At 47.1% G+C, this 23,688-nt stretch overlaps 1 protein-coding gene across 1 annotated transcript in view; it reads right to left on the bottom strand.

Moving 5' to 3' along the window:
- The window catches only part of HMBOX1 (homeobox containing 1), a 119,025-nt gene that overhangs the window by 20,401 nt on the left and 74,936 nt on the right, over positions 1–23,688 (bottom strand). Inside the window, exons 3-5 of the mRNA XM_015405809.1 lie at positions 22,660–23,145; positions 20,060–20,145; positions 9,057–9,167 (exon numbers count right to left, since the gene is read on the bottom strand). Coding sequence (XP_015261295.1) covers positions 9,057–9,167; positions 20,060–20,145; positions 22,660–23,145 — 683 coding nt within the window. The remainder of the gene's footprint in view (positions 1–9,056; positions 9,168–20,059; positions 20,146–22,659; positions 23,146–23,688) is intronic.

Here is a 23,688-nt window from a genome sequence, read left to right on the forward strand (position 1 = left end):
TGCAAATAATGTGTTCTGAGCTATAATTTGGTACTTGCAGAGCACATGCTTTTCATGTACAAGTTCCCACCGGGCAGCTGGGTTAATGATCGGAGTCAGGGTAAGGCAGCTTCACATCTCCTAATTGCACTTGGGGGTGTTACAGAAATGAAGCAGTTAACTCGGAAGCTTCCTCTGATATAGATTCAGGGTTTGTTTGTTCATTTACTGTTTATTTGTTTAATTTGTATCCCGCCCTCCCTGCCAAGGCAGGCTCAGGGAGGCTTACAGAATCTATATAAATATATTAAAACAGCGAGATACGTTAAAAACAAACGATGTAAGTTAAAACCACAACATATACAGACATAGGTGCTAGCGAACATAAATACTAATAAGTGATGGCGGCGCTCTCATGGCATCTAGAGATGGTCAACTGCCTCCATCGTCTGAGTTCTTGCCAGGCTACTGGATATTAAATTGGTGCTGATGTTGGGGCCGTTACGAGGTGGCACCCGAGTCAAAAGCCTGGTGGAAGAGCTCCGTTTTACAGGCCCTCCCTTCAAGGCGAGATTTGGGGAGAACATAATAGGAACAGTGTCCCAGAATCACACCGTAACCCCACCCCCAAAGACAGAAAGCCTGGTGGAAGAGCTCCGTTTTACAGGCCCTCCCTTCAAGGCGAGATTTGGGGAGAACATAATAGGAACAGTGTCCCAGAATCACACCATACACCCCCCCCCAAGAGGGAAAGCCTGGTGGAAGAGCTCCGTTTTACAGGCCCTCCCTTCAAGGCGAGATTTGGGGAGAACATAATAGGAACAGTGTCCCAGAATCACACCATACACCCCCCCCCAAGAGGGAAAGCCTGGTGGAAGAGCTCCGTTTTACAGGCCCTCCCTTCAAGGCGAGATTTGGGGAGAACATAATAGGAGTGTGCCCAAGATCCCCCCCTTACCCCCCCCCCCCAAGAGGGAAAGCCTGGTGGAAGAGCTCCGTTTTACAGGCCCTCCCTTCAAGGCGAGATTTGGGGAGAACATAATAGGAACAGTGTCCCAGAATCACAACGTACACCCCCCCCCAAGACAGAAAGCCTGGTGGAAGAGCTCCGCTTTACAGGCCCTTCCTTCAAGGTGAGATTTGGGGAGAACATAATAGGAACAGTGTCCCAGAATCACACCGTAACCCACCCCCCCAAGACGGAAAGCCTGGTGGAAGAGCTCCGTTTTACAGGCCCTCCCTTCAAGGCGAGATTTGGGGAGAACATAATAGGATCCGTGTCCCGGAATCACACTGTAACCCCCCCCCCAAGACAGAAAGCCTGGTGGAAGAGCTCCGCTTTACAGGCCCTCCCTTCAAGGCGAGATTTGGGGAGAACATAATAAGAACAGTGTCCCAGAATCACACCGTACACCCTCCCCAAGACAGGGTGGGGGACAGGGGAGGCCAGGAGCCAGCCCAAGAAAGGCAGCAGCTGAGCTGCAGACAGGAGGGCAGGCCAAAGCAGGCCCACAGGGTGATTTAGGAGCATGAAGGCAAAATGGCAGGCCTTCATCCTCCTTCCCTCCCTTCCCATGGGGTAGGGGACGTAGGGCAGAGGGCGGCTTCCCACCTCCCCAAGCCATGCGGGGTGAGGAGAGTGGGTGGTGGCTTTGGTCTCCAGGTGACAAATATGCTTGTGTGAGCCCTGGCCTCAAAGCTTCACCCATGGCAAGGGTACAGCAGCAGCAGCACGCAGCTGCTGCAGGACTTTCGCCAGGGTACCTGGGTTTGTGGACCTGGTGCCTAAACCTGAGGCAAAGGCCCAGGCAGATGGGGTGCTCAGAGGGACTATTAAGCCCAGAGTAATTAACAGAGAGACTTGGCTGGTGCCCTGGTTGTCACTGGAGAGGCTTGAAGAAGAAGGGATACCCGTGTGGGAATGGAAGCTACCAATCAATGCCCAGGCCAGAGACCAATTCTTGGGAGGCCTCTTCAAACTCAACTTCAAAGCAGCCTGCACAGGGGATGAATTTCTGCACTGCTTAGCATCTAGGTAGCAGATGCAAAGGAATTCTGTAATAGATGCTTTTTTAGTTAAAAGGGAGGGGGGAGGGAAATCTATACATTTTTCTACAGGAGTCTGCTTTCATGTAAATCACTTATTGACAGGAATGTTTTCAGAATATAAAAGACTCTTCCCCACCCCGGCCTCCGCTCAGTGTCAGCAGTGTCCTTGCCAACAGCAGCATGGCTGAGAAGTTAGGCTGGTGTGGCCGTCTCACCCGAAGGCTTTTGGGCCCAGTGCTTGATGACTATCTTAGGGCAAAGCCACCTTAAAGAAAGCGATGACAGGCATGCCCGGCAGATGTCACCATCCATGTTTTACATCTGCAGGCAGAGTAGAGCTCTCAGTGGCTGCCCCACTACCATGACACTCCTTTCTCCTGGAGGTTTGCCAGAGCATTTCCCAGGGGCTAGGGTAATCAATTCTCTTTGGAGTGGCATTTGATGCCCACTACATTACCCACAAGTAATGCTCCTGAACCTTCAAGACAGAGGTGCAAACATAAATTGTCATGATGTGTGACCGCCCCATGGTAATTACCCTGAGGCAGGACTGTCTGCCCAAGGAAGCCTCAGAGCTTCTGATTCTAATTCTGAGGAAGAATTTCCGATTGATTTCTTGGGAGGGGAGAGAGGGGGCTTACACTGTTCAACTCATCCTGGAAGCTGCAGACGTTTAGGATGAGTGACACAGACCACTGAAGATTTAGATGCTCCAGCACATCTCAACTTTCCAATGACTACTGGGAAGTGAGATCAATTTACTTGGTGCTGGGGCAACCATGCAACTGGGTTCCCTGCTCTCTTCTGGGAAGGGAAACACACTGAAGGTCCGCCGTATTTAAATAGACATGTATATCCCATGCTAATCTGAACTGTTTTTGCGTTCAAGGAAGTTTCCAAACTATCTAGTTGCAACAGCAAGACAATAATCAGTAAAAACAGAGGTAACCAGCAAAACAAACAAAAAAACCCCCAACCAACAGTAAAATCAATGACAAAGACATCAATACAACAAATAGAATTCAATCTCCCATTAGAATAAGAGCAGTGGTAAATATGTAGTCCCGAAGGCATCAGAGACTGGGGCGTAAAATTCAACATCCTGAATGTCTGAGTTTCCTTTTTAAAAAGGTACGTTTCTAGTCCTTATGGATGAAGATGAGTGGATAATGCATGTTGACTTCTCCAACGCTTGGGTAAACCTGAACCCTCTTAAATTCAAAGGGGTTTCGTTTTATTTATTTATTTCGATTTCTGAATCGCCCAATCCCTGCTCATGCAGGGCTCCGGACGATGCACAACATACATAACATAAAAACAGTAGAGTTAAAATACACACAACAATAAATTACAAATACACTTAAAAGAATCCAAGATGGCATGACTATATAATTTCTTCTCATTCTGGTCTGCACCACCACCTCATGGGCAGGGGAAGAGGAGGAACACACAAACAAGTCTGGAGGAAAAGGAAGAGGGCGCCAGCCAGGATGGAAAGTGCTACTGTCCTCAACCAAAAACCTGGCGGAACATCTCTGCCTTGCAGGCCCTGTGGAACTGCACCAGATCCTGCCGGGCCCTGGTGGTATTCGGCAGAGAGTTCCGCCAGGTTGGGGCCAGGACTGAGAAGGTTACTGATGTACGTTAAATGATGTACATTAAATGAAATAATAAGTCACATACACAATGTATGCAGGTTGATTAGTCCAGCTCTTTGGGCCAAGAATTTGAGATAGCAATTTGTTTCCTCCCAGCCCTGGAAAGAACTGCTGGTAGCGGGGCAGACTAAGTGATTTACACCCGCAAGAGAAGGAGGTGGTAGAATGCTGAGAGCAGGGGTCGTTTCGTAGAAAAAGAGCTAGGGGAACTCATTAGCATAACTCATTAGCATATGCCACACCCCCTGACATCACCGGACGTGTGTCATAAGGCCACACCCCCTGACATCACCGGAAGTGTGTCATAAGGCCACACACCCCGCCCCCAATGGTCCCGGCCGCCGCCGCCGGCCTTGCAGCTCCACTGCCGAGCCCCATGAGGGGCCCGGCGGTAGACCTGCAAGGCCGGCGGGAGTGCAAGGAAGCCCCGCAAAGGCCCTCCCTGGCCCCAGGCAGGCGGGGAGAGGCAGGGAGGAAGCAACTTACCCTCCCTCTTCTCCTGCCTCCTCCTGGCTGAATGAGGGCCGGAAGCGGGGCGGCCGGAAGCAGGGGGCGGGGCTTCATCATGTGCCCCACCCCCCGTACCTCACCCGGGGGAACTGTGATCCCCCGCGATCCCCCTCGAAATGACCTCTGGCTGAGAGGCCAGAATGGACGGCACCACTCTGGATTGCCAAAGCACATGAACACCACATGAAGCAGCCTTATAGTGAATCAGAACCTGGGTCCATCAAGGTCAATATCATCTATTCAGACCGGAAGTGGCTCTCCAGAGCCCCAGGTGGAGGTCTTTCACATCACATATCACCTGAGCCTTTTTAACTGGAGATGCCGGGGATTGAACGTGGGACCTTCTGCCTGCCAAGCAGGTGCACTACCACTGAGCCACAGCCCCCCCCCCCACCTACAGGCAGATGTGGCATGGTCCTTTCTACCACCTCAGCATTTTACCTCCTCATTCCCTGGCATGTGCCAGTCAGCTGGGAGCGTGGCTTTTCTTGCAACTTCTGGAGCTGAGAGGGAACCTGTCTTGAGGATCTGGGATCAAACGCATCCCAGCAAAGGGGAACATGAGGTCAAAAAGAGCACTTCCCATTTCTGTTAACCCCCCTTCCCCCAAAACCGGACTGCCAGTGCCTCACGTGTCAAGCCAAAGGCATATCCAAGCCTACTTGAATCTGTGGCAGCTCCAACAAAGAGATGGAGAGCGCTGCCAAGGTTACTTATTCACTCATCCTCTCGCACTGGCGGGCAACCTTTTTGCCAACCAGACCAATCAAGCCAGCCCTAATGAATTAATATTTCTGATGTCACAGCGTGGTCAGGCTGAGATTTCTCAGGGTGACCCTAGTGTCTACCACTGCACCAATGCTCAGGCCGGAGCCCAAAGCCTACGCTACTCAGAAGGGCTCTGCTGGGTGCTTTACAGACACCCCAGGTTGAGGATTAGACAGCTACCTGAACAACAAGTGACAAACATATATATGACAAGCCCCCCCCCACGATACTCACGAGGGGGAGCTCTCCCCCTCTAACGTTTATGTTTGTTGTTTCCTCGCTGCCACTAGGCCCAGTGTGGCTCCCAACCTCTGCTGCTGAGGCAGCTGAGGCTCCCCCCCCATCTCCCCCAGCAAGCCCAGCTTTCTTCCCAGCCCTCAATGCTTCTCCCCCACTCTGGTTCTAGCCACAGAGGCAAAGAGCTTCTTGGTTTCTGACCTCCGAGTCTTCTCCCCCCCCCCCCCCACTCCCGCCACCACCCACCCCAAACACACCCACCGGAGAATAATTGTTTTTTATACCTTGCTCTTCATTACCTGAAGGAGTCGACTTACAATCATCTTCCCTTCCTCTCCTCACAACAGACACCCTGTAGGGTAGGTGGGGCAGAGAGAGTTCTGAGAGAACTGTGACTGACCCAAGGTCACCCAGCTGGCTGCATGTGGAGGAGTGGGGAATCACACCCGGTTCTCCAAGTTAGAGTCTGCTGCTCTTAACCACCACACCAAACTTGCTCTCACATGCCAGGAGCTAATTAATAGGAAACAGAGAGTGGGTATAAATGGGAAATTTTCTCAGTGGACGGTGGTAAACAGTGGGTTACCGCAGGGATCGGTACTCAGTCCGATGCTTTTTAACTTGTTTATTAATAATTTGGAGTTGGGAGTAAGCAGTGAAGTGGCTAAATTTGCAGATGACACAAAGTTGTTCAGGGTGGTGAAAACCAGGGAGGATTGTGAGGCACTCCAAGGGATCTGTCGAGGATGGGCGAGTGGGCGTCAATGTGGCAAATGGGGTTCAATGCGGCCAAGTGCAAAGTGATGCACATTGGAGCAAAAAATCCTAAATATAAATACACGTTGATGGGGTCCGAACTGGCAGAAACTGACCAAGAGAGAGATCTTGGAGTCCTAGTAGATAACTCAATGAAAATGTCGAGACAGTGTGCAACTGCAATAAAAAAGGCTATGCTCGGGATTATTAGGAAGGGAACTGAAAACAAACCAGCCAGTATCATAATGCCCCTGTATAAATTAATGATGCGACCTCATTGAGAGTACTGTGTGCAGTTCTGGTCACCACACCTCAAAAAGGATATTATAGCCTTGGAAAAAGTGCAGAAAAGGGCAACTAGAATGATAAAAGGGTTGGAACACTTTCCCTATGAAGAAAGGTTAACATGCTTGGGGTTCTTTGGCTTGGAGAAATGATGGCTGAGGGGTGACATGATCGAGGTTTATAAGATTATGCATGGGACAGAGCAGGTTGAGAAAGAAGTACTTTCCTCCCTTTCTCACAATACAAGAACTCGTGGGAACTCCATGAAATTGCTGAGCAGTCGGGTTAGAACAGATAAAAGGAAGTACTTCTTTACCCAAAGAGTGATTAACATATGGAATTCACTGCCACAGGAGGTGGTGGCGGCTACAAGCATGGACAGCTTCAAGAGGGAATTAGATAAGCATATGGAGCAGAAGTCCATCAGTGGCTATTAGCCACAAGGTATAGATAGGAACTCTCAGGCTGGGGCAAGTGATGCTCTGTATTTGCGGGGAGGGCGGGGTATAAATCTGACAATAAATAAATAAATAAATATTCTTGGTGCTGGGGGGGCAACAGTGGGAGGGCTTCTAGTGTCCTGGCCCGACTGCTGGGCCTCCTGATGGCACCTGGTATTTTTGGCCACTTGTGTGACAGAGTGTTGGACTGGATGGACCACTGGCCTGATCCAACTTTGGCTTCTCTTATGAACTGCACAGGGCCTGCCAAGGCTCCTGACCACAACCGCTAGGTTCACCAAGGCTTCCTGCACCCCCAACAATAACAATGCCAGTGAGCCCCACACGGCTCCCAGCCTCCACTGCCAGCTCCCAAGGTTTTCTGCCCTCCGTCTTCATTGCCAACACCTGACAGAGGAGGAGGCCAGATGCTTTTATTTACATGTTTTTTAAGTTTTCAGCTTTTCCTGCAAACCTGAGGGGGCGGGGGCCCCCAATTTTGCAGAAAAATCTGCTTTATGTCAGTGTGGCCCTGATCCACAGATTCGTAGATTTGTCCATATTTGACTATTAGAATATAAAATGAGTGAATCCACACAGATTTATAAAAACATGCATGTGTCCCAGTTTAAAGCAGAGGGTGGAGAGAGGTCTCTTCTCCCCTGCTAAATATGGAGCCTGAATGTGAGAGGAACTAAATGCTGCCCTCTTGACTTTCCCCATCTTTCTGTACTCCAGTTCTTGCAGCACTTTTCTCCTGGCCTGGCTCTCTTCTGGCATAGGTGCCAAGTCAGGAGTAAAATGCAACAACCAGTTATGACAGAAGAAGGGAGAGATGGTCTAGTTCTCCTCTCCCAATTTTTTATTTGTTAAAAACCAGCTTCCCCCCCCTCACACACAACTCTCCTCAATTAGATGTAAGACATATGGACATGTCTATAACCCCCCCCCACACACACAATATCCATCGGTGGCTATTTGTTATGAAAGCTAAATGGAGCCTCTGTGTAAAGAGGCAGTATACCTTTGAACAGCAGACACAGTGGACCCTTGACATTCATAGGGGATCTGTTCTGGGGATCACCATGAATGGTAAAATCTGCAAATCCCAGTCTTCCATGGAACTTGCTGGGTGATTTTTGGGCCAATCACTCATTCTCTGTCTAACCTATTTTACAGGGTTGTAGTGAGGATAAAATGACAAAGAGAGAACCATGTGTGCCACTCTGAGGGAAGGGGAGGATAAATGTACTGGAGAGACTGCTGGATCTTGGCCTGACCCAGCAGAGCTGCTCTTAATTTATACACACACTATGATCATCCATGTACCCCATAAACAGAGTTCAAGGGCCATAAACATTTTGAGAAGAAAGTTATCTTGCAAAACCCACATTAAAATACAATGCCAGGTATGTACTTCAGGATTATTCAAAGTCTCCCAACAAGAAAGAATCTGGTCATTTTTCTTCCTCTTGAGTGGTATTGGCAACACCTGAGTTAACCCCATGATGAGAAAATACACAGCCCAGGCTCTGCATGAGCTGGATCTGCAGAACCAGAACCAACCCAGGAAGCCCTTGTGATTTCATCCCCTGCTTCAGGATTGTATTGGGTACACTGCTGGTTATATATTTTGTTTACTTTTTTAATGTGCATTTTATTTTGTAAGCTGCTTTGAGTCCCCAGTGAGGGAGAAAAGAAGGGTAAAACTATTGAAATTAACAAATTAAAATAAAACACATGCAAGTCCACCTACTGGGATGCCTTAAAAGAGTCATCCCCCCGCCCCCCCCCAAAGCAAAAAGCTATGAAGCAGTCATAGCTGGCCAGTGGCCAGTAGTACTCTGAGCAGAACCGTATTATCCAGAGAAAATACCTACCCCTTTCCCTTTCTCCAACTAGGGGCACTGTTTTTTAAACCACTCCATTTGGGACAGTGTGAAATGAAGGAATAGTGCTACCTGCTGACTATTAAACAAGTTACCTCAGAATGCCATTCAGCCCACTCGATGTTGCTCAGTTAACCCTGCTTCTTTTGATTGGACTCAAGCATGCATACTGTGCATTGCTTGACCTGAATGACCATTCGGGGGCCCCCAAGCAACTGGTGCCCCACCAACACTATTACGACACTTCCTCTGTTTCAAAACTGTGATTTAAAAATGCAGCCCCTTTTGTAGGGTGGCCCCGGTCTTTCCACTGCCTGCTGGAATCTCTCCACATGCCCCCGACCATCCCTTCCCAAGGACAAAATCTGACCACGTTCCTACGCCAACCAAAGCACAATGAAGCGAGCCGACAAGACTCACAGCTGCCGGGCAAAAGGTTTGGCTCGGTGGGAACGGCGGGAGTGTCTTGACTTTGGTTTGTTTACCGGGGTTTGTCTTCTCAAGCTGGTACCATCGGTAAAAGGCCCTTTTCTTTTGCTCGCTCAGGTCTGATCCCTGCTGCAACAGCCAGTGGGAGATCCGGCTCTGACTGATACCTGCGGGAGAGACAGAGAGTTGAGATGCAGCCGCGTGAACAGAGGGCCTGGGCCGAGGCGCCAACGTTGCCGGCGAAGAGGGCTGGGTGAATCATGTGCATCAGCCTGACAGCTGGTGCGGAATATGGCAGCCTGGAAATATCCACTTTTATTTAAAACAAACAAACAAACAATCTGGTTTATACAGTAGCCAACTCAGAAGACAGCGGGAGCCCAGCTCAGCCTCGGCATGCCTTCCTAGGCAGAAAGGACCCAGCCCTGGAGACAGAACACCCACCCGGGCAACCCGGGCAATTATGCCCCTCAGCCACCTACAAGTCTCCTTCCCCCTGCAGTCCACAATCATGGCCAATCCAACACTCTCGTTCCCTTTTTCCACTTGCTTTAGGCTGTGGCTTGGTGGCAGAATATCTGTTTTACATACAGAAGGTACCAGGTTCAATCCCTGGCATCTCCAGTGAAGAATCACTTGGCAGTCGATATGGAAGACCTCAGCCTGAAACCCCGGAGAGCTGCTGCCAGTCAGAGAAGACAATATTGACCTAGATAGATGAAAGGTTTGCTGCAGCACAAGGCACCTTTCATGAGTTCCTTTCACACCCACCACACCCACCTCTTTTCAAGTCTAGAACTCGGAAGCAGATTGCCAAAGAGTTCACAGTCTCACATTAACTACGATCATTAATATCGTAGTTAATATGTCAGTTAATATTGACAAATCTGATCCCAACAGGTGCAAACCTGGTTCGTTGTTGGTCTTGTGCACAATCCACTTTCTTCCTCCCGCCCTCCCCTACTGTGGTGCACCAAGACTGCCCGCCTAAGTTGAAGAATCCCAGTGTGATAGAAAGCATGCCCAGCTCAGTGGAAGCAGCTGTGTTCAGACGATCTAACAAACTGGAGTTGAGACTGAAGATCTCCATCTTCAGGGTGCTGTCATATGCAAGCATGACAGCTAGGCAGGTTTGTGCCAATCACAGAGAGATTTGCTTGTGATGTCTCAACTGGGCCAGAGCTGCCTTCTTGCAGGCTGCCCTCCCGATTCATGGAATCCACTGCCCCTGGAGGAACCCAAATATTCTCTGTAAACAATGCAAAAAGGCCCTCTTTGTGGAGCAGTCTTACACAAAGAGAAGTACACGTTCCATTCACAATCAAGTTTAACGTTTTAATGGGGATTTTGTTAGAATTAACGGATTGTCCTGCTGTTTTTCTTTGCCCCAGTTTTGCCGGATGGGGCAGGTGACAAAGTTATGCTAGCAGAAGGCCTACTACCAGTAGGACTAGGTTACTGAGCCTCCCTTTCAACCAACCTGAACTTGTCTTCGCATCTTTGCTTTCTCCTCCTCTGCTTCCCCCCCCCCTCATTACCATTGGCTGCCATGCTCTGACGTCACAGTGAGCTCGGGAGAGTAATCACAATGGTTCTGGCTGCCCCTGTTCTGCCTGCTCCAATGTCACAGAAATGCCGGACTGCCTTGGCCCAGGCACCTCTGAACTTTGGGAATTAATAAGAATTCTGAGATCCATGAACATCCTGCATGGAATTAAAATCCCTCGCCTATGGCAGCACACCATGGGTGACAACTTGGAAGATGCAGATCGATTGATGACACTTGCGAATTATAATACAATATATTTTATCCTGATTGCAGAGTCTGAGCTGCTTCTCTTTTTTTGGCACAGAATGCTCGTAAGACCATATTACAAAAATGCCAGCCATTTTCATAAAAGACGTTGAGTTCTTGAGTTGAAGAGACCTAATTTTCAGATGGCATTTTTGTGATTAATTGCTCCGACTGCCTGCAAAGACAGACAACGATGGTGCTGGTGGTGCTGGTGTGTGTGGGGGGGTGTAGAGCAGAATAACGGCTTATAAGACATTACAAACACGTCCAGCAGGAAATGGGATGACTCATTCGGCCATTCATTTTGCGCTGGTCAAAATGAGCTGGGCACACATGCGTACTGCCTGATAGTAAACAGTCACTATTCAAGTCTGTATAGATCAGAAAAGCCACCCAAGAGCGGAGGGAAAAATGGCCATATCTTTAACAGGATCTTAAGTCTCTCTCACAAAAAAAGAGAGAAAGAAATAGGAAATCATTTTCCTAGACACCGACAGTCTTTTTGAGGTGAGGGAGAAGGAGGATTTCAGCAAGGGCATATCCATCGGAGGGATTCAGTTCTATTTTCAAAAGGGGAGATAGTCACAATCACTTTAATACATGCTTGTTCGTTTTTAAAATCCAAATTCAAGCATGTGGACGACTATTTCAATGAGTGAGAACTTCTGATTATGATACAGGGCTAGATTCTCTGGACTTGTTTCACTAATGGCTGTGCTCTCCCTTGGTTTAAGGAGCCTTCCTCTTGCATCAGGCGAAGGCTCTGTGATCATGCAGAAAGCCCTGCTCTTAGCAGAACAGATCTGTGAGGGGAGGAATCAAATTTTTAAAAAATTCTAAATTGCTTGACTGGATCTCAAGTCAACTTTAACATTTTATCTGGCCAGCTGCAGATTATAAAAAGATGTCCTCTAAAATACTCTGTTTTGCCTCCAGAACACTTTCAGGGTCAGACACAGAGACAGCCCCCCCCCCCCAGCAACATTCCTTCTGTCCTCATGTTTTTCTCCAATCTCACCTCTAGAGGGAGTGAGCATTTAAAAGGAAGAGTCAAATTAAGACAGGATGCTCAGCACAAACTATTCTTAGCTCTGGTTAGTCTCCTTATCTCTATATTATTTATACCACACCCAACCCATCAGCATCTTATTTATCTTACTGCAGAAACCTTCAGTTTCTATAAAAAGCAGCTTCCATATTTTGGGCTAGCGCCTATCAGCAGCTGCCTTTTCTACAATTACACAGGATATACACAATACAATAGATTTAGGAGATTATATATAATTAACAGCAGCATCTTCGGTCTTTTAAAGTCATATTTCACTGCACTGTGTCCTTTTAGGGGAAAACATACGTTTCCATATCAGTTATGTTAGCTGCCCTGAGTCCGTTCGCGGGGAGGGCGGGATAATAATAATAATAATAATAATAATAATGTTTTAAACCCATTTAAAAGAGAGCCAACATGATGGAGTACTTAGAGGGCCAGAGTAGGACAAGGGAGATCTGGATTCAAGTTTCCACTTAGCACTAAAGCTCTTTTGGCGACCTTGAACCAGTCACTCTCTCCCAGCCTAGCCTACCTCACAGGGCTGTGGGGAAGATCAAATGGAGGAAGGAAAGGAAGAACATGTAGGTTGCCTTGAAGCACTTGGATGAAATGAATGAGTGTGCTGTCAAGTTGCAAGGAACTCATAGCACCCCAGGCACGAGGGTGCTCAAGGCAAGAGGTGAACAGAGATGACTTACCATTGCCTTCCTCTGCATAGCAACCTCAGTCTTCCTTGGTGGTCTCCCATTCAAGTACTAACTGTGACCGATCAAGTTCTGACAAGCTCGAGCTAAGCTAGGCTATTTGGACTGCTCTTGGAAGAAGGGTAGGATAAAAATGTTATAGGCTACAGATAGCCATGCCTAGAAGCACAGTTATCTTCTTGCTGCCATTCTGTGGTAGTGTTCCATGGGTCAAATGGGTGTAAACATCTAGGACAGCAGAGACCACTGTTGCCGAGGCAGGAGGATTATATTATTCACTCCAAAGAGACATGATGGTCACCTCACATAAAGGTCTTTGAAAAGTGCTTAAGAAACTATAAAAATTCATGCCGTCATTAATAGCCAGAGGGAGAAAAGGAAGGGCTTCCTCCATCATGAGCAAGCGTAGTGCAGTGCTTAGACTAGGATTTGGGAGACCCAGGTTCAAATCTCCACTCTGCCATGGAAGTTTGCGAGGTGACCTTGGGCCAGTCCCATTCTCTGAGTTTAACCTAAGCCGATTATCATTATGAGAGGGAAATGGAGGTGGGAAGAATGACACTGAAGACTCTTTGGGTCCCATTATGAAGAAAACCAGGGTATAAATACCCAAATCAATCTCTCCACCATTCTCAATGTTTATTCCACCCTTCCTCCAAGGAGCTCAGGGTTCCATAGCGAGTTTCTACCCCCTCCAAGACATGGTGAGAACTCCCTTATTACTTTGGTACAAACATGGACACCTGTACAGAACTTAGGACTGACAATGGCTGCCCTGCTTCATTGGCCTGTATTGACTGAGGAGACGTTAGTGGCCACTCAGGAAGCAGAGTTTTCCAGAGATTGGAACTATGATTTGGAACTCTCAGATATTTTTGAAAACCATAATGTGAAATGAACAGCACCCAAAGTGTTATTTATTGACTTCTGTGACTGTTGGTTTCATTTCTAAGTTTACTTTGGGCTTTAGTTGATTTTACCATTTTATTGGGTTGTGATGGTTTATTGCTTCTTCTACCATTGTTTCATTATTTATTTATCTCTGAGCGGTTTACATATATATACTAGTTGATTCCTACGTATGGCCACAATTCGTATGGGGGGAGGGGCTACCTACCAGCACCCAAGCGGCATGTCCTTGTTGTTCGGGCGGGCTTCAGATGTGCCTTACTGCTGCTTGTTTGAATTTAGTGCGATATTTTGGATTTTTAACTCTGCCTTTAGCATCTTATCAGCAGAAAGGCAGAATATAAATATTATAATGAAATACAGGAACAAACACTATTTCAAAAATACATGGCTGCCACCAAAACCAGCAACCACATGTCAAATACCTGCCTCCCCATCTTTAATGTGTGGGTTACTTCCCCCCAAAACCCTCATGCATTTCACAGTCCCTGCTCCACATGGCTGACTTCCTCTGGTGGGAGAAGGGGAACACTCCACAGCAGGGCAAATGGCATCCCATGTCAAGGTATGGGAAGGGGATAACTCAGCACAGAACTGCCATTTCACTGGAAGCCCTGTGTCTTTCACAGCATCTTTCTCATGGATTCTGGTAATTAGTGTATCAGGTGAGCTATGAGCTAATCTCAAAACCAGGAACCACCTGGCCCAGGGCCAAGCAACATAACCTCTATCTGCAACAGCTTACGTAGCTTTGGGGCACTACATCTTGGCTGAGGGGTGACACTGAGGGGTGACATGATTGAGGTTTATAAGATTATGCATGGGAAAGAGCAGGTAGAGAAAGGGGTACTTTTCTCCCTTTCTCACAATACAAGAACTCGTGGGCAGTGTTCCCTCTAAGCTGAGTTAGTGTGAGCTAGCTCACAGTTTTTTAGCCTCTGGCTCACACATTTTTGTCTAAGCTCAGGAAGGGATGGCTCCAGAGCAAACTAATTTATGCAGTAGCCATATCTCTCACTCACAGCTTTAATGCCCATAGCTCACAAAGTAGAATTTTTGCTCACAAGACTCCACGGCTTAGGGGGAACACTGCTCGTGGGCACTCCATGAAATTGCTGAGCGGTCGGGTTAGAACAGATAAAAGGAAGTACTTCTTCACCCAAAGAGTGATTAACACTTGGAATTCACTGCCACAGGAAGTGGTGGGTGCTACAAGCATGGACGGCTTCAAAAGGGAATTAGATAAGCATATGGAGCAGAGGTCCATCAGTGGCTTTTAGCCACAAGGTATAGATAGGAACTCTCAGGCTGGGGCAAGTGATGCTCTGTTTTCTTGGAGCTTGGGGGGGGTCAACAGTGGGAGGGCTTCTAATGTCCTGGCCCCACTGGTGGACCTCCTGATGGCACTGGTATTTTTGGCCCCTGTGTGATACAGAGTGTTGGACTGGATGGGCCTTTGGCCTGATCCAACATTGGCATCTCTTATGTTCTTATGTTCTTATCTTGCCCTCATGGCCATCATTTTAGATAACCTGGCACTTATGCAAGAATGTCACAATTCCCTGTGGCAGGGAGAAGGATTTTATTCTCCCTAGCTGAACTCAACAAATCATCTCTCTCTCTCTCCCTGTCCACATGACTTCTTGGTCAACCCCAACCCAAAGGAAGGAAGTTAATATTTTCCACCAGGTTCCATGCAGTGGTACGTGTGTGTGTGTGCGCGCATGTTAATTCTGAACATGCCAATTATAGCTTGACTTTTCAAATAAGCTGCCTGCAATTTAGTTAAATGTTTGTATGGGGCAAGGAGGGGCTGGAGGTGAAGAGAGTGCCTATGATCTGCCTTGAAGCAATCCTACCTCTACTTACACAGGGAAAAAAGGGGTTATGCTCAGAATTAATCAGCTAATGCTGAAATCATAAATTAAAGGGAGGGCACACAAAGCTGTTTATTTAAGCTGGAAGAGTTCAGTCATAAAGGTTTCAGGGAAAGGCACTGTGCTTATATGTGAGGATCACTCTACAGCACTTGGGTACACAATGTATTTTTCCAGACATTGTGCTTGGGTTTGGCATCACAGACAATATGGGAAGCTGGCTGAGTTTCAGAGGATACCCACTTGAGTCAGCCATTTTCTCAAGGCTTCAGCACAAAAGAATCATCCTGCTGGATCAGATGGAAGTACTCTGAAACTAGCACTCCACATCCAACAATGGCCAGCTAGGCACTGTGCTTAGGACTGGTGGAGCTGCTTATGATGCTCATGACAGGTGGAGCTGCCCTCTCCTTTGCTGCTTGACTGTTACTGTGTCAACGGCTTCTCCCTGTGGTGATGATCAGTAACATTCTACTGAGCAGAAACAGATGACCCTATAAAGCACCAACCACAGAAACAAACCTTATAACAGAGCAGCTCTGTTTTGTGCCAGCAGTGCCCCATGTTTGAACCCAGAGTGCACCTTGGATTACCTCTTCATGGTTTCTCCATTCTTGTAGAACTTCCTCCTCTAGGAATGTTTGGACCTTCCTCCTCTACAACAGTCCATCGATATAAGATATAGACAACATCAGTTATATACAAATGAGGGGCTCTCTCTCTCTCTCTCTATCACTCACCCCCCCAAAAAAAACCCAACCCTGTTATTACTTGTCTCCAAGCCTTTAGGAATGGGTGGAATAGAAACTGGACTAAAACAAATATGTAAATCCTACACATTTGGAAACTGAAGTCAGAAATTGCTTCTGCACACCTGAAAACGGTCATATGATAAGAGTAATGTTAGTAAGCCCGGTAAGCTTTAATTGACCCATTAAAGCTGTATAACTGTGGATATGGATGGAACAATAGGTTCCATCGGGAGGGGAGCAATATCCATTGCCTTTTTATGTCTGATGTTTTTTTTAAATTCTGCCATTCCTTTTAAAAAGCTAGTTTGACTCTCTTAACTAGAATATCACACTTCTTCTATGTGCCTCCGCATGCACCGCCTTAGAAAGAGGGATTTCCTCCTATGCGGGCATGGAACAGGAATACTTCTTCCATGATGATGCCTGTCAACTGCAGCTTGTGTAACTAATCTTTTTTTTTAATTAAAGAAAATGCAGGGCTATTTTTGGGCAGGAACGCACAGGAACGGAGTTGCGGCTGTCTCCCGAGTTGGCCACGCACAGCAGGAACTCATTAGCACATAGGACACACCCAACAGCAGAAACTCATTAGGACTGGCTACATTAGGGGTGTGTGGCCTAACAGGCAAAGGAGTTCCTGCTACAAAAAAAGCCCTGGGTTTTGACAACAAACAAGGTAAACAGAAGCAAAAGGTAGGTGTGGCTAGATGACCACACTTCTGGTAACATGGGGTGTGGCCTAATATGCTAATGAGCTGTGCTGTCAGGGGTGTGGTCTAATATGCTAATGAGTTTCTGCTGTTGGGTGTGGCCAGTTATGCTAATGAGTTCCTGCTGGGCTTTTTCTACTAAAAAAGCCCTGAGAAAATGTATTGCCCAGTTAAATCACAGACACTTTTTCAGTTGATGAAAAGATTTTCAACTGATGAATGGCTGCATCCCAGATACAAATACATCCACTGGACTGGACCCAACTAGCTTTTCTGCTGGTGAGATGGAAGAAGGTGTCTCCTTTGACAACCACCCAAAAGACTGTGATGGGGATCATAGGACTTGCACTGATAGAAGCCCTATGGGACAGGGGCAAGCAGTAAGGAAGGAAACTGGGTAAGAGTGAGTAAAGAAAACCTGGCCGAATTCAACCTATTCATTCATTCTTATAGCATACAACAAAGTACACTGGATTTTCCTACATTAAAATAATCTTTGTTGAGAAGTTCCACCTGTGAGAGGTGTCAACTTGCCCACAGCTGTCATGTTGATAGCAGGAGGAGGATTTCATCCTAGAGCCCTTGGGTCAAGAGCTATGACACTATTCAGCAAAGTAACCTAGCTTCTTTTTAATAGGACCCCATCTTTCAGACCAACCACAATGACCTTTTCAGCATATCACCCATGCAGGCACAGAAGGTAAGGGTGGTGATGGCACTCTACAGAGCTCTCCCTTCTCAGATGCATCAAAGTGCGAGCATTATTTGTAGCAGCCAAAATCATAACAACATATGGAGGCGTTTTAGACCCCTTCACAAGACTGGTGAATCCAGCCCAGTATTTATTATCTATTCTGATTGACAGCAGCTTCTTTAGGCAGAGGTCTATGCCAGCCCTGCTTCTCAAGACTCTTGCAGCTGGTGATTTCAGAGCCTGAACCCAAAGCCTGCATCATGCAGAGCACGTGCTCTCCTCACTGAGGTCCAGCAACTTGGCCAGTCTTTCTTGTTTATTGGCTTGCCTTTAATGGTTAGAGATAAAGTATTAATTAAGCATCACCTTTTGTTAATTAGCTTTGCCACCCATTTATTTACTTATACAGCACCATCAATGTACATGATACCTTAATGAAGTTAACAGGAAAAAAATCCAAGATCCCTGCCCTGAGAAGTGTCCAGTCAACAGCTAGTGACACACCAAAGAGAAGAGATGGGAAAGGAGGGAAGAGAATTGTAGTGATTTTATACATATACAAATGGGGGAACTACAATGACTGGGGGGTATTGTTTTTCCCTGTACCCCCAACTCCCCACATTATTTTCTCTTCCTCTGTCCTTGGTAGCCCCCATAGCTTCCCATCTTTTCCCTCTCCTGAACCGCCAACCAACCTCCCTTTAGTCCCCCCCCCCCAAATCTTTCGTTTCCCTCCTCTCACAACCTTTCCCTGGAGAAGTCTGGCCAAGTAGCAAAAGTTGTGCAGTAAGTCATATGGCACAGTGGCCAAGTCACACAAGTTGCGTGGCAGTGAGTTTTCCAGAGGCCACTGCCAGGCCTGCCAGTCTATCTATTGGCACAATCACCTTTGATACAGTGAAACCAAAGCTTTGAAGGCTTAACGATGTTGCGTTTGTCTAGATACCCCCAAAATGGCTACCAAAAACTGTAGTCTCATGAGAGCTCAACAGACATTCGTTTTCTAAAGTATTGATACTGTTTCTATTACTGTGGGGAGTTTTAATCCCCCATTTTTGTTTTGTTTCATTTTAAGATTTCAAATTTTTCTGCAAACGTGCACCTGCCCTCTGGTTTGTAAGGAAATCTTCCATCTGTTCCAGTGTGTGGATTTTTTGATCCACATTCTATGGTCTGGTTCAGAATGAGGTATAGGATAGCTGTCTCTCTCTATCTCTTTCATACACACACACAATTTAAATAGGAACTGTAGATTATTATTCCTTCTAACAGCAAACTTTATGGTTGAGTTCCTGTCACAGAAGCAGCAAAAGGGGCCCACTTGCAGACATGGTTTGTGCATTTTGCAGAAAAAAATTGCAAATTAAGAGAGAGAGAGGGATGACACCCTTCTCTCACCCACAAAACCAACCTGAGAAGTGAACATGCTCATTCTCCCTTGTTATATTGAGAGTTTTCTACAGGAACAATAGAAAACAAACAGAGGGATGTTGGTTTGCCCAAGCCCCTAGGAACCTACAGTATTCCACATGAGGGAGATTTAGGGGTGTGTGTGGGAATTTCCATCCTCTCCACCCTAAATCTTTTCCCCAGGGTACTTACAGCCTTGAGCAAACCTATTTCCCTCCTATACCCCTGCAACTCCTTGTGACCCTCAGCTTTTCCTCTCTAATGGCAAGCCGGAGGGCAAGTGCCTCTTGTAGGATCATAGAATCGGGACCACCAGGGTCATCTAGTCCAATCCTCTGCCCAATGCAGAAAATTCACAAATGCCTCCCCCCCATCCCCAGTGACCCCTGTTCCACGCCCAGAAGGTAACAAAAAACCTCCAGGATCCCCCAGCCAAACTGAGGGGATGAAGGGCTACCCATAAGCATGTTCACTAGGAGGCATGAAACGCTGAGGGCAATTGAGTGTCAGTTCCAGAACAAAAGACCCAACAATACACAAAAGGCGGGAAGTTTGCCTGTGCATGAACTTCAGAGTATCCTGAAGGGGGGAAAACTGGGTCAGGAAGAAATTTCCAGTCATTTAACTGAGATTCCTTTTAGGCCGTGTTGGGACTTGTAGAGTTAATAAAGCAAAACAAAAACACTTAAAGAAATAGTATAATTAAAAATCCTTTCCCACTAAGTACCCTGAGGACTGAATGTCTTTCTGAAAAAGGTACCTAATCTAAGGGACGAGCCTCAACCTCTTTCACTCAAAGGAAGTCTGTGGATGATGTTCACCGTGTCATGATTTCAGAATTAAAAATAAAAAGGAATTTTGGCTCTAAGGGAAGCATTTGATGCTTGTTGCAATGTAATAAAAAAAACCCTTGCTAGCATGAGACATGCAGAAAAAGGAGATTGGGGTGAGGGGGAAGAAGAGACACTGATTCACTGGGGAAGTTTTCATGACGTGCAGGACAATGGGTCTTAAATCAAAGGCATACATTATCATGACTAAGCTGACAGATCTGCACTGCAATGCAGAAAGCCGAGAAATATCCCCAACATCTGTGCTGGGAGGCAAAGCGTCGGTGGCTGCACCTTAGAAAGGAAAAGGGATGCTAGAGTGCTTACCTGTTACCTGTGCAACGACTGCTTGAGAGATCCTTCGGTTGGCCAGGAAGGCTTTGATTTCCTCTTTTATCACACTGCTGTCCCTCCTGCCAAAATTGGGGTCACGGGGAGGGAGGGGGTGAAAGAGAAGAGAGGAGAGAAATAAAGAGAGAAAACTAGACCCAAAAAGAAGACTTGTTTATTGGGGGGGGTGGGTGGGTAGGGGGGCTGGGCTATGATCCCTGCCTTGCCAGCAGACATTTCTTTTAATCAGTGCCCTCAGTTGATCAAAGCATCCAAGAAGGAGAATGGATGACTCACGGCCTATATAAATTCATGTAAGCCATATGGAATGCACAAAGTTTCATTACAGGGGGATGAATAAATCTCTCCCGCTAGCACTTGAAAAAGAAAAAGAAAACGGAGGAAGCGGCAGTAGCAGCCACCGCCTCAATCATAAAACAAGGCTCTTGCATGCCGGAAAAACAGTGCAAATGATCATCAATGCTAGCCACGGGTCAGGATTAAGGGTAAAACATCCTGCAACACCCCGGCAACCTCTTCCCACTGCTGGGCAAGCCAGGACGGCAGACCAGAGGTGGCTCATGAGCTGTGTGCTGTGCCCAGGCAGTCCCAAAAGCAGCTCTGCTGGCTCCACTTCTGTACCCCTATCCCATGCCACCCTCCAGTCTCTGGCCATCAAGGAAGGCCTTTTGAGGGGTCATGGAGGGTGTTACAGGGGGCAAATCAAGGCAAGGTAGGAGAAGGGCTGAGGGCAATGTGTCTGCCAGGCCAGGCAGGAAAAGAGAGTGGCACAGAGTGACATAAGCCATTTGTGGGTGTACAGATTACAGAGAGGGAGACTAGGCTGGAAGAGTGCCCTGACCCGGATGGCCCAGGCAAGCCCGATCTCGTCAGATCTTGGCTGCTAAGCAGGATTGGCCCTGGTTAGTACTTGGATGGGAGACCACCAGGGAAGTCCAGGGTTTCAACGCAGAGACAAGCAACAGCAAACCATCCCTGAATATCTCTTGCCCTGAAAACCCTACACGTGGTGATAAATTGTATGTGATTTGATGACACTTTACGCGTGCAAACACGCTCTCTCTCTCTCTCTCTCTCTCTCTCTCTCTCTCTCTCTCTCTCTCTCTCTCTCTCACACACACACACACACACACACACACACACAGAGCTAGGCAGTGGGGAAAGAGGTTTTGTAACAGGACTCCCACTTCTGCTCTGCTCACTGCTGCAGCTTCACATCGTTCATCTGAAGCGAAGATACTAGAGTGCAGGATGGGTAACTGGCAGAAGGGACAGAGCCACAGAAGAGAGTACTCGGTGGCCAGTGGTGGCGGCGGCGTGGCTCTTCAGGTTCAGCATGGTAACTGACGTGAAAGGTTACCACAGTGTAGGGTATTCTTTTGGGTTTCTGCTGTTTCGAATGTTCTGCTGCACATCTGCGTAGTATTCAGGCCATGGTCCTCACAAGTCATGGTCAACACCGAATGGATGATGTTGGCTAAAATCTCAGAACAATTTTGGAGGCTGGATTTCAGGGCCGTCCCATAACTTCCCACTCCTCCCAAAGATGGGCAAAACCAGAATCAATTACGCCAAACAGTAAAAATGTCAGAATAAGGTGACGGAAAAGAAGTGACGCTCACATGCTTTATTTGGATTGTTCATATAGGTTGTCACATTCAGATTTTCTGGGGGCAGAATCTGAATTTCCCAGGTACAGATTTTTTTTTAAAAAAGGACTTAGTGCAGACAGCCTTGGTAATCCCTTCCCACGAACGCTCTTCATCCAAATCATGCAAGTTTTCTTACTCACTGCCTTGTTCTTGGCTCTGGTCACCAAAGCTCATACCGTTTGATATATGACAGTGAAATGCCATTTAAAAAAAAATCTTTAGAACATACAGGCACTGGCAGGGATAAGATGGAAGTGGGTTCCTGTGGTGTTATCATTCCTGTCCTGTTTTACCACTGGACCATGTAGTAAGCAACCAGCCTCCAATCTCACATAAAAGGAAACAAACCTTTTCTTCCAAAATCATAAAAGTGCCCTAATAGCTGGTAACACTTAATCTCGCTGCACATCAGTATCGCGCAATAACATTTAAATTGGCAATTAATCACAATGGATGCAGCACTCCTTGGTGGCGTCACTACAGCAGTCGCCAAAGCAGTGGGGTTTAGTGGTCAGAGTGACAGACTAGAATCCGGGAGACCCACTCCGACACGGAAGGCCACTGGGTGACTTTGGGCCGGTCGCTCTCTCTCTCTCAGCCTAACCTATCTTAAAAGGTTGCTGTGAGGATAAAATGGAGGAGAAGAGACTATGTGGAGAAAGGAAGGGTATAAATGAAGCAAACCCCCCCCCCCCCAGGATGGTCATCCAACATTAGACAGTAGATTGTGCTCCAGAAGGAACTGCAAGCTGGTTGGGAATCACCCTTGAAACTGGGGTGCTTCGACCAGGGTTACAAAGGTAGAATTCTGTGATTTGGGAATAAGGGCATGGAGGCTCTCTCGGAGAGCCCCAAGTGATCCTTAAAGGGGACAAATAGTTTGCTTTGGGATAGTCTAAGTCTATTCAGAACAGCTTTGCTCACCTCATCAGCTCCTCCACTTTGTCATCGACATCCAAGTCCTCCTCAGAGGCTTCGAAGCTGTACGATCTCTGAGCCATGCTGTTGGCCAGCGGGTAGCGGGTGGGTGACATCTTTCCGTTGAAGGCGGACAACCTCTCGTTACTCTCCCTCCCATTCTGATTGGTAGTGCAAGGCTGTGGGGAGGTGTCGTAACTGTTGCTAGGCGACGGGGACATCCCAGAGTGCTGGGTCTGCGTGGAAGCTGTGGCTGTGGAGGAAGACGCTGGGACGTTGTTGGTGCTGTTGCTACAGGATCCGCCGCTGGCCCCATAAGCGGACCGCCTCCCAAACTTGTCGCTATGCTCCTGGTCAAGGCGGTCGAAGGTTTCCAGGGCATGGAGGATTTCGTGCCGTGTCATCCCTGTACGCCTCAGGCGCTGAAGCAGGTCTATCTGCTCTATGGTGAATCTGGGTTCATCTGTGTAGTGAAACATGGTTTCCAGCAGGCTAGGGAAAAGAGCAGGAGAAAAGATGAAGAGACTAGCACAATTCACTTCCTTTTACAGCTGCCTCCGGTACACATACAGTCCCTATTCCCAATCTAGTCCCACTTCAGCCACGGAGATTCAAACAGCTCCACACTTAAGTAGAAGACATTTAATGCAACTTTGGAAGTTACTCAGATGTTCAGAAACAGAGGGGCCGTAGCTCAATAGTACAGTATCTGTTTGGAATGCAGAAGATCCCAGGTTCAATCCCTAGAATCTCCAGTTAAAAGGATCAGGCAGTAGGTGAAGCAAAAGACCTTAGAGACCACTGGAGAGCCTCTGCAATCAGAGTAGAAAATACTGATCTTAACAGACCAATGGCCTGATTCAGTATAAGAAAGTTTCATGTGCGTCCAAAATGCTTTTAAAAAATTACAAGCACAAAAAAGTAAGCAATACAGAATTAATGATAAATAAAAAATTAGCAATGTTACAGCCTATAAAATAATTCTTATAGCCTTTGCTGTTAAGGCTTTCCCCCATTATAATATAGCATTCTTTA

This window comes from Gekko japonicus, unplaced genomic scaffold (genome assembly GCF_001447785.1).
Source record: "Gekko japonicus isolate JY-2015 unplaced genomic scaffold, Gekko_japonicus_V1.1 scaffold7, whole genome shotgun sequence".
Lineage (NCBI taxonomy): Eukaryota > Metazoa > Chordata > Lepidosauria > Squamata > Gekkonidae > Gekko > Gekko japonicus.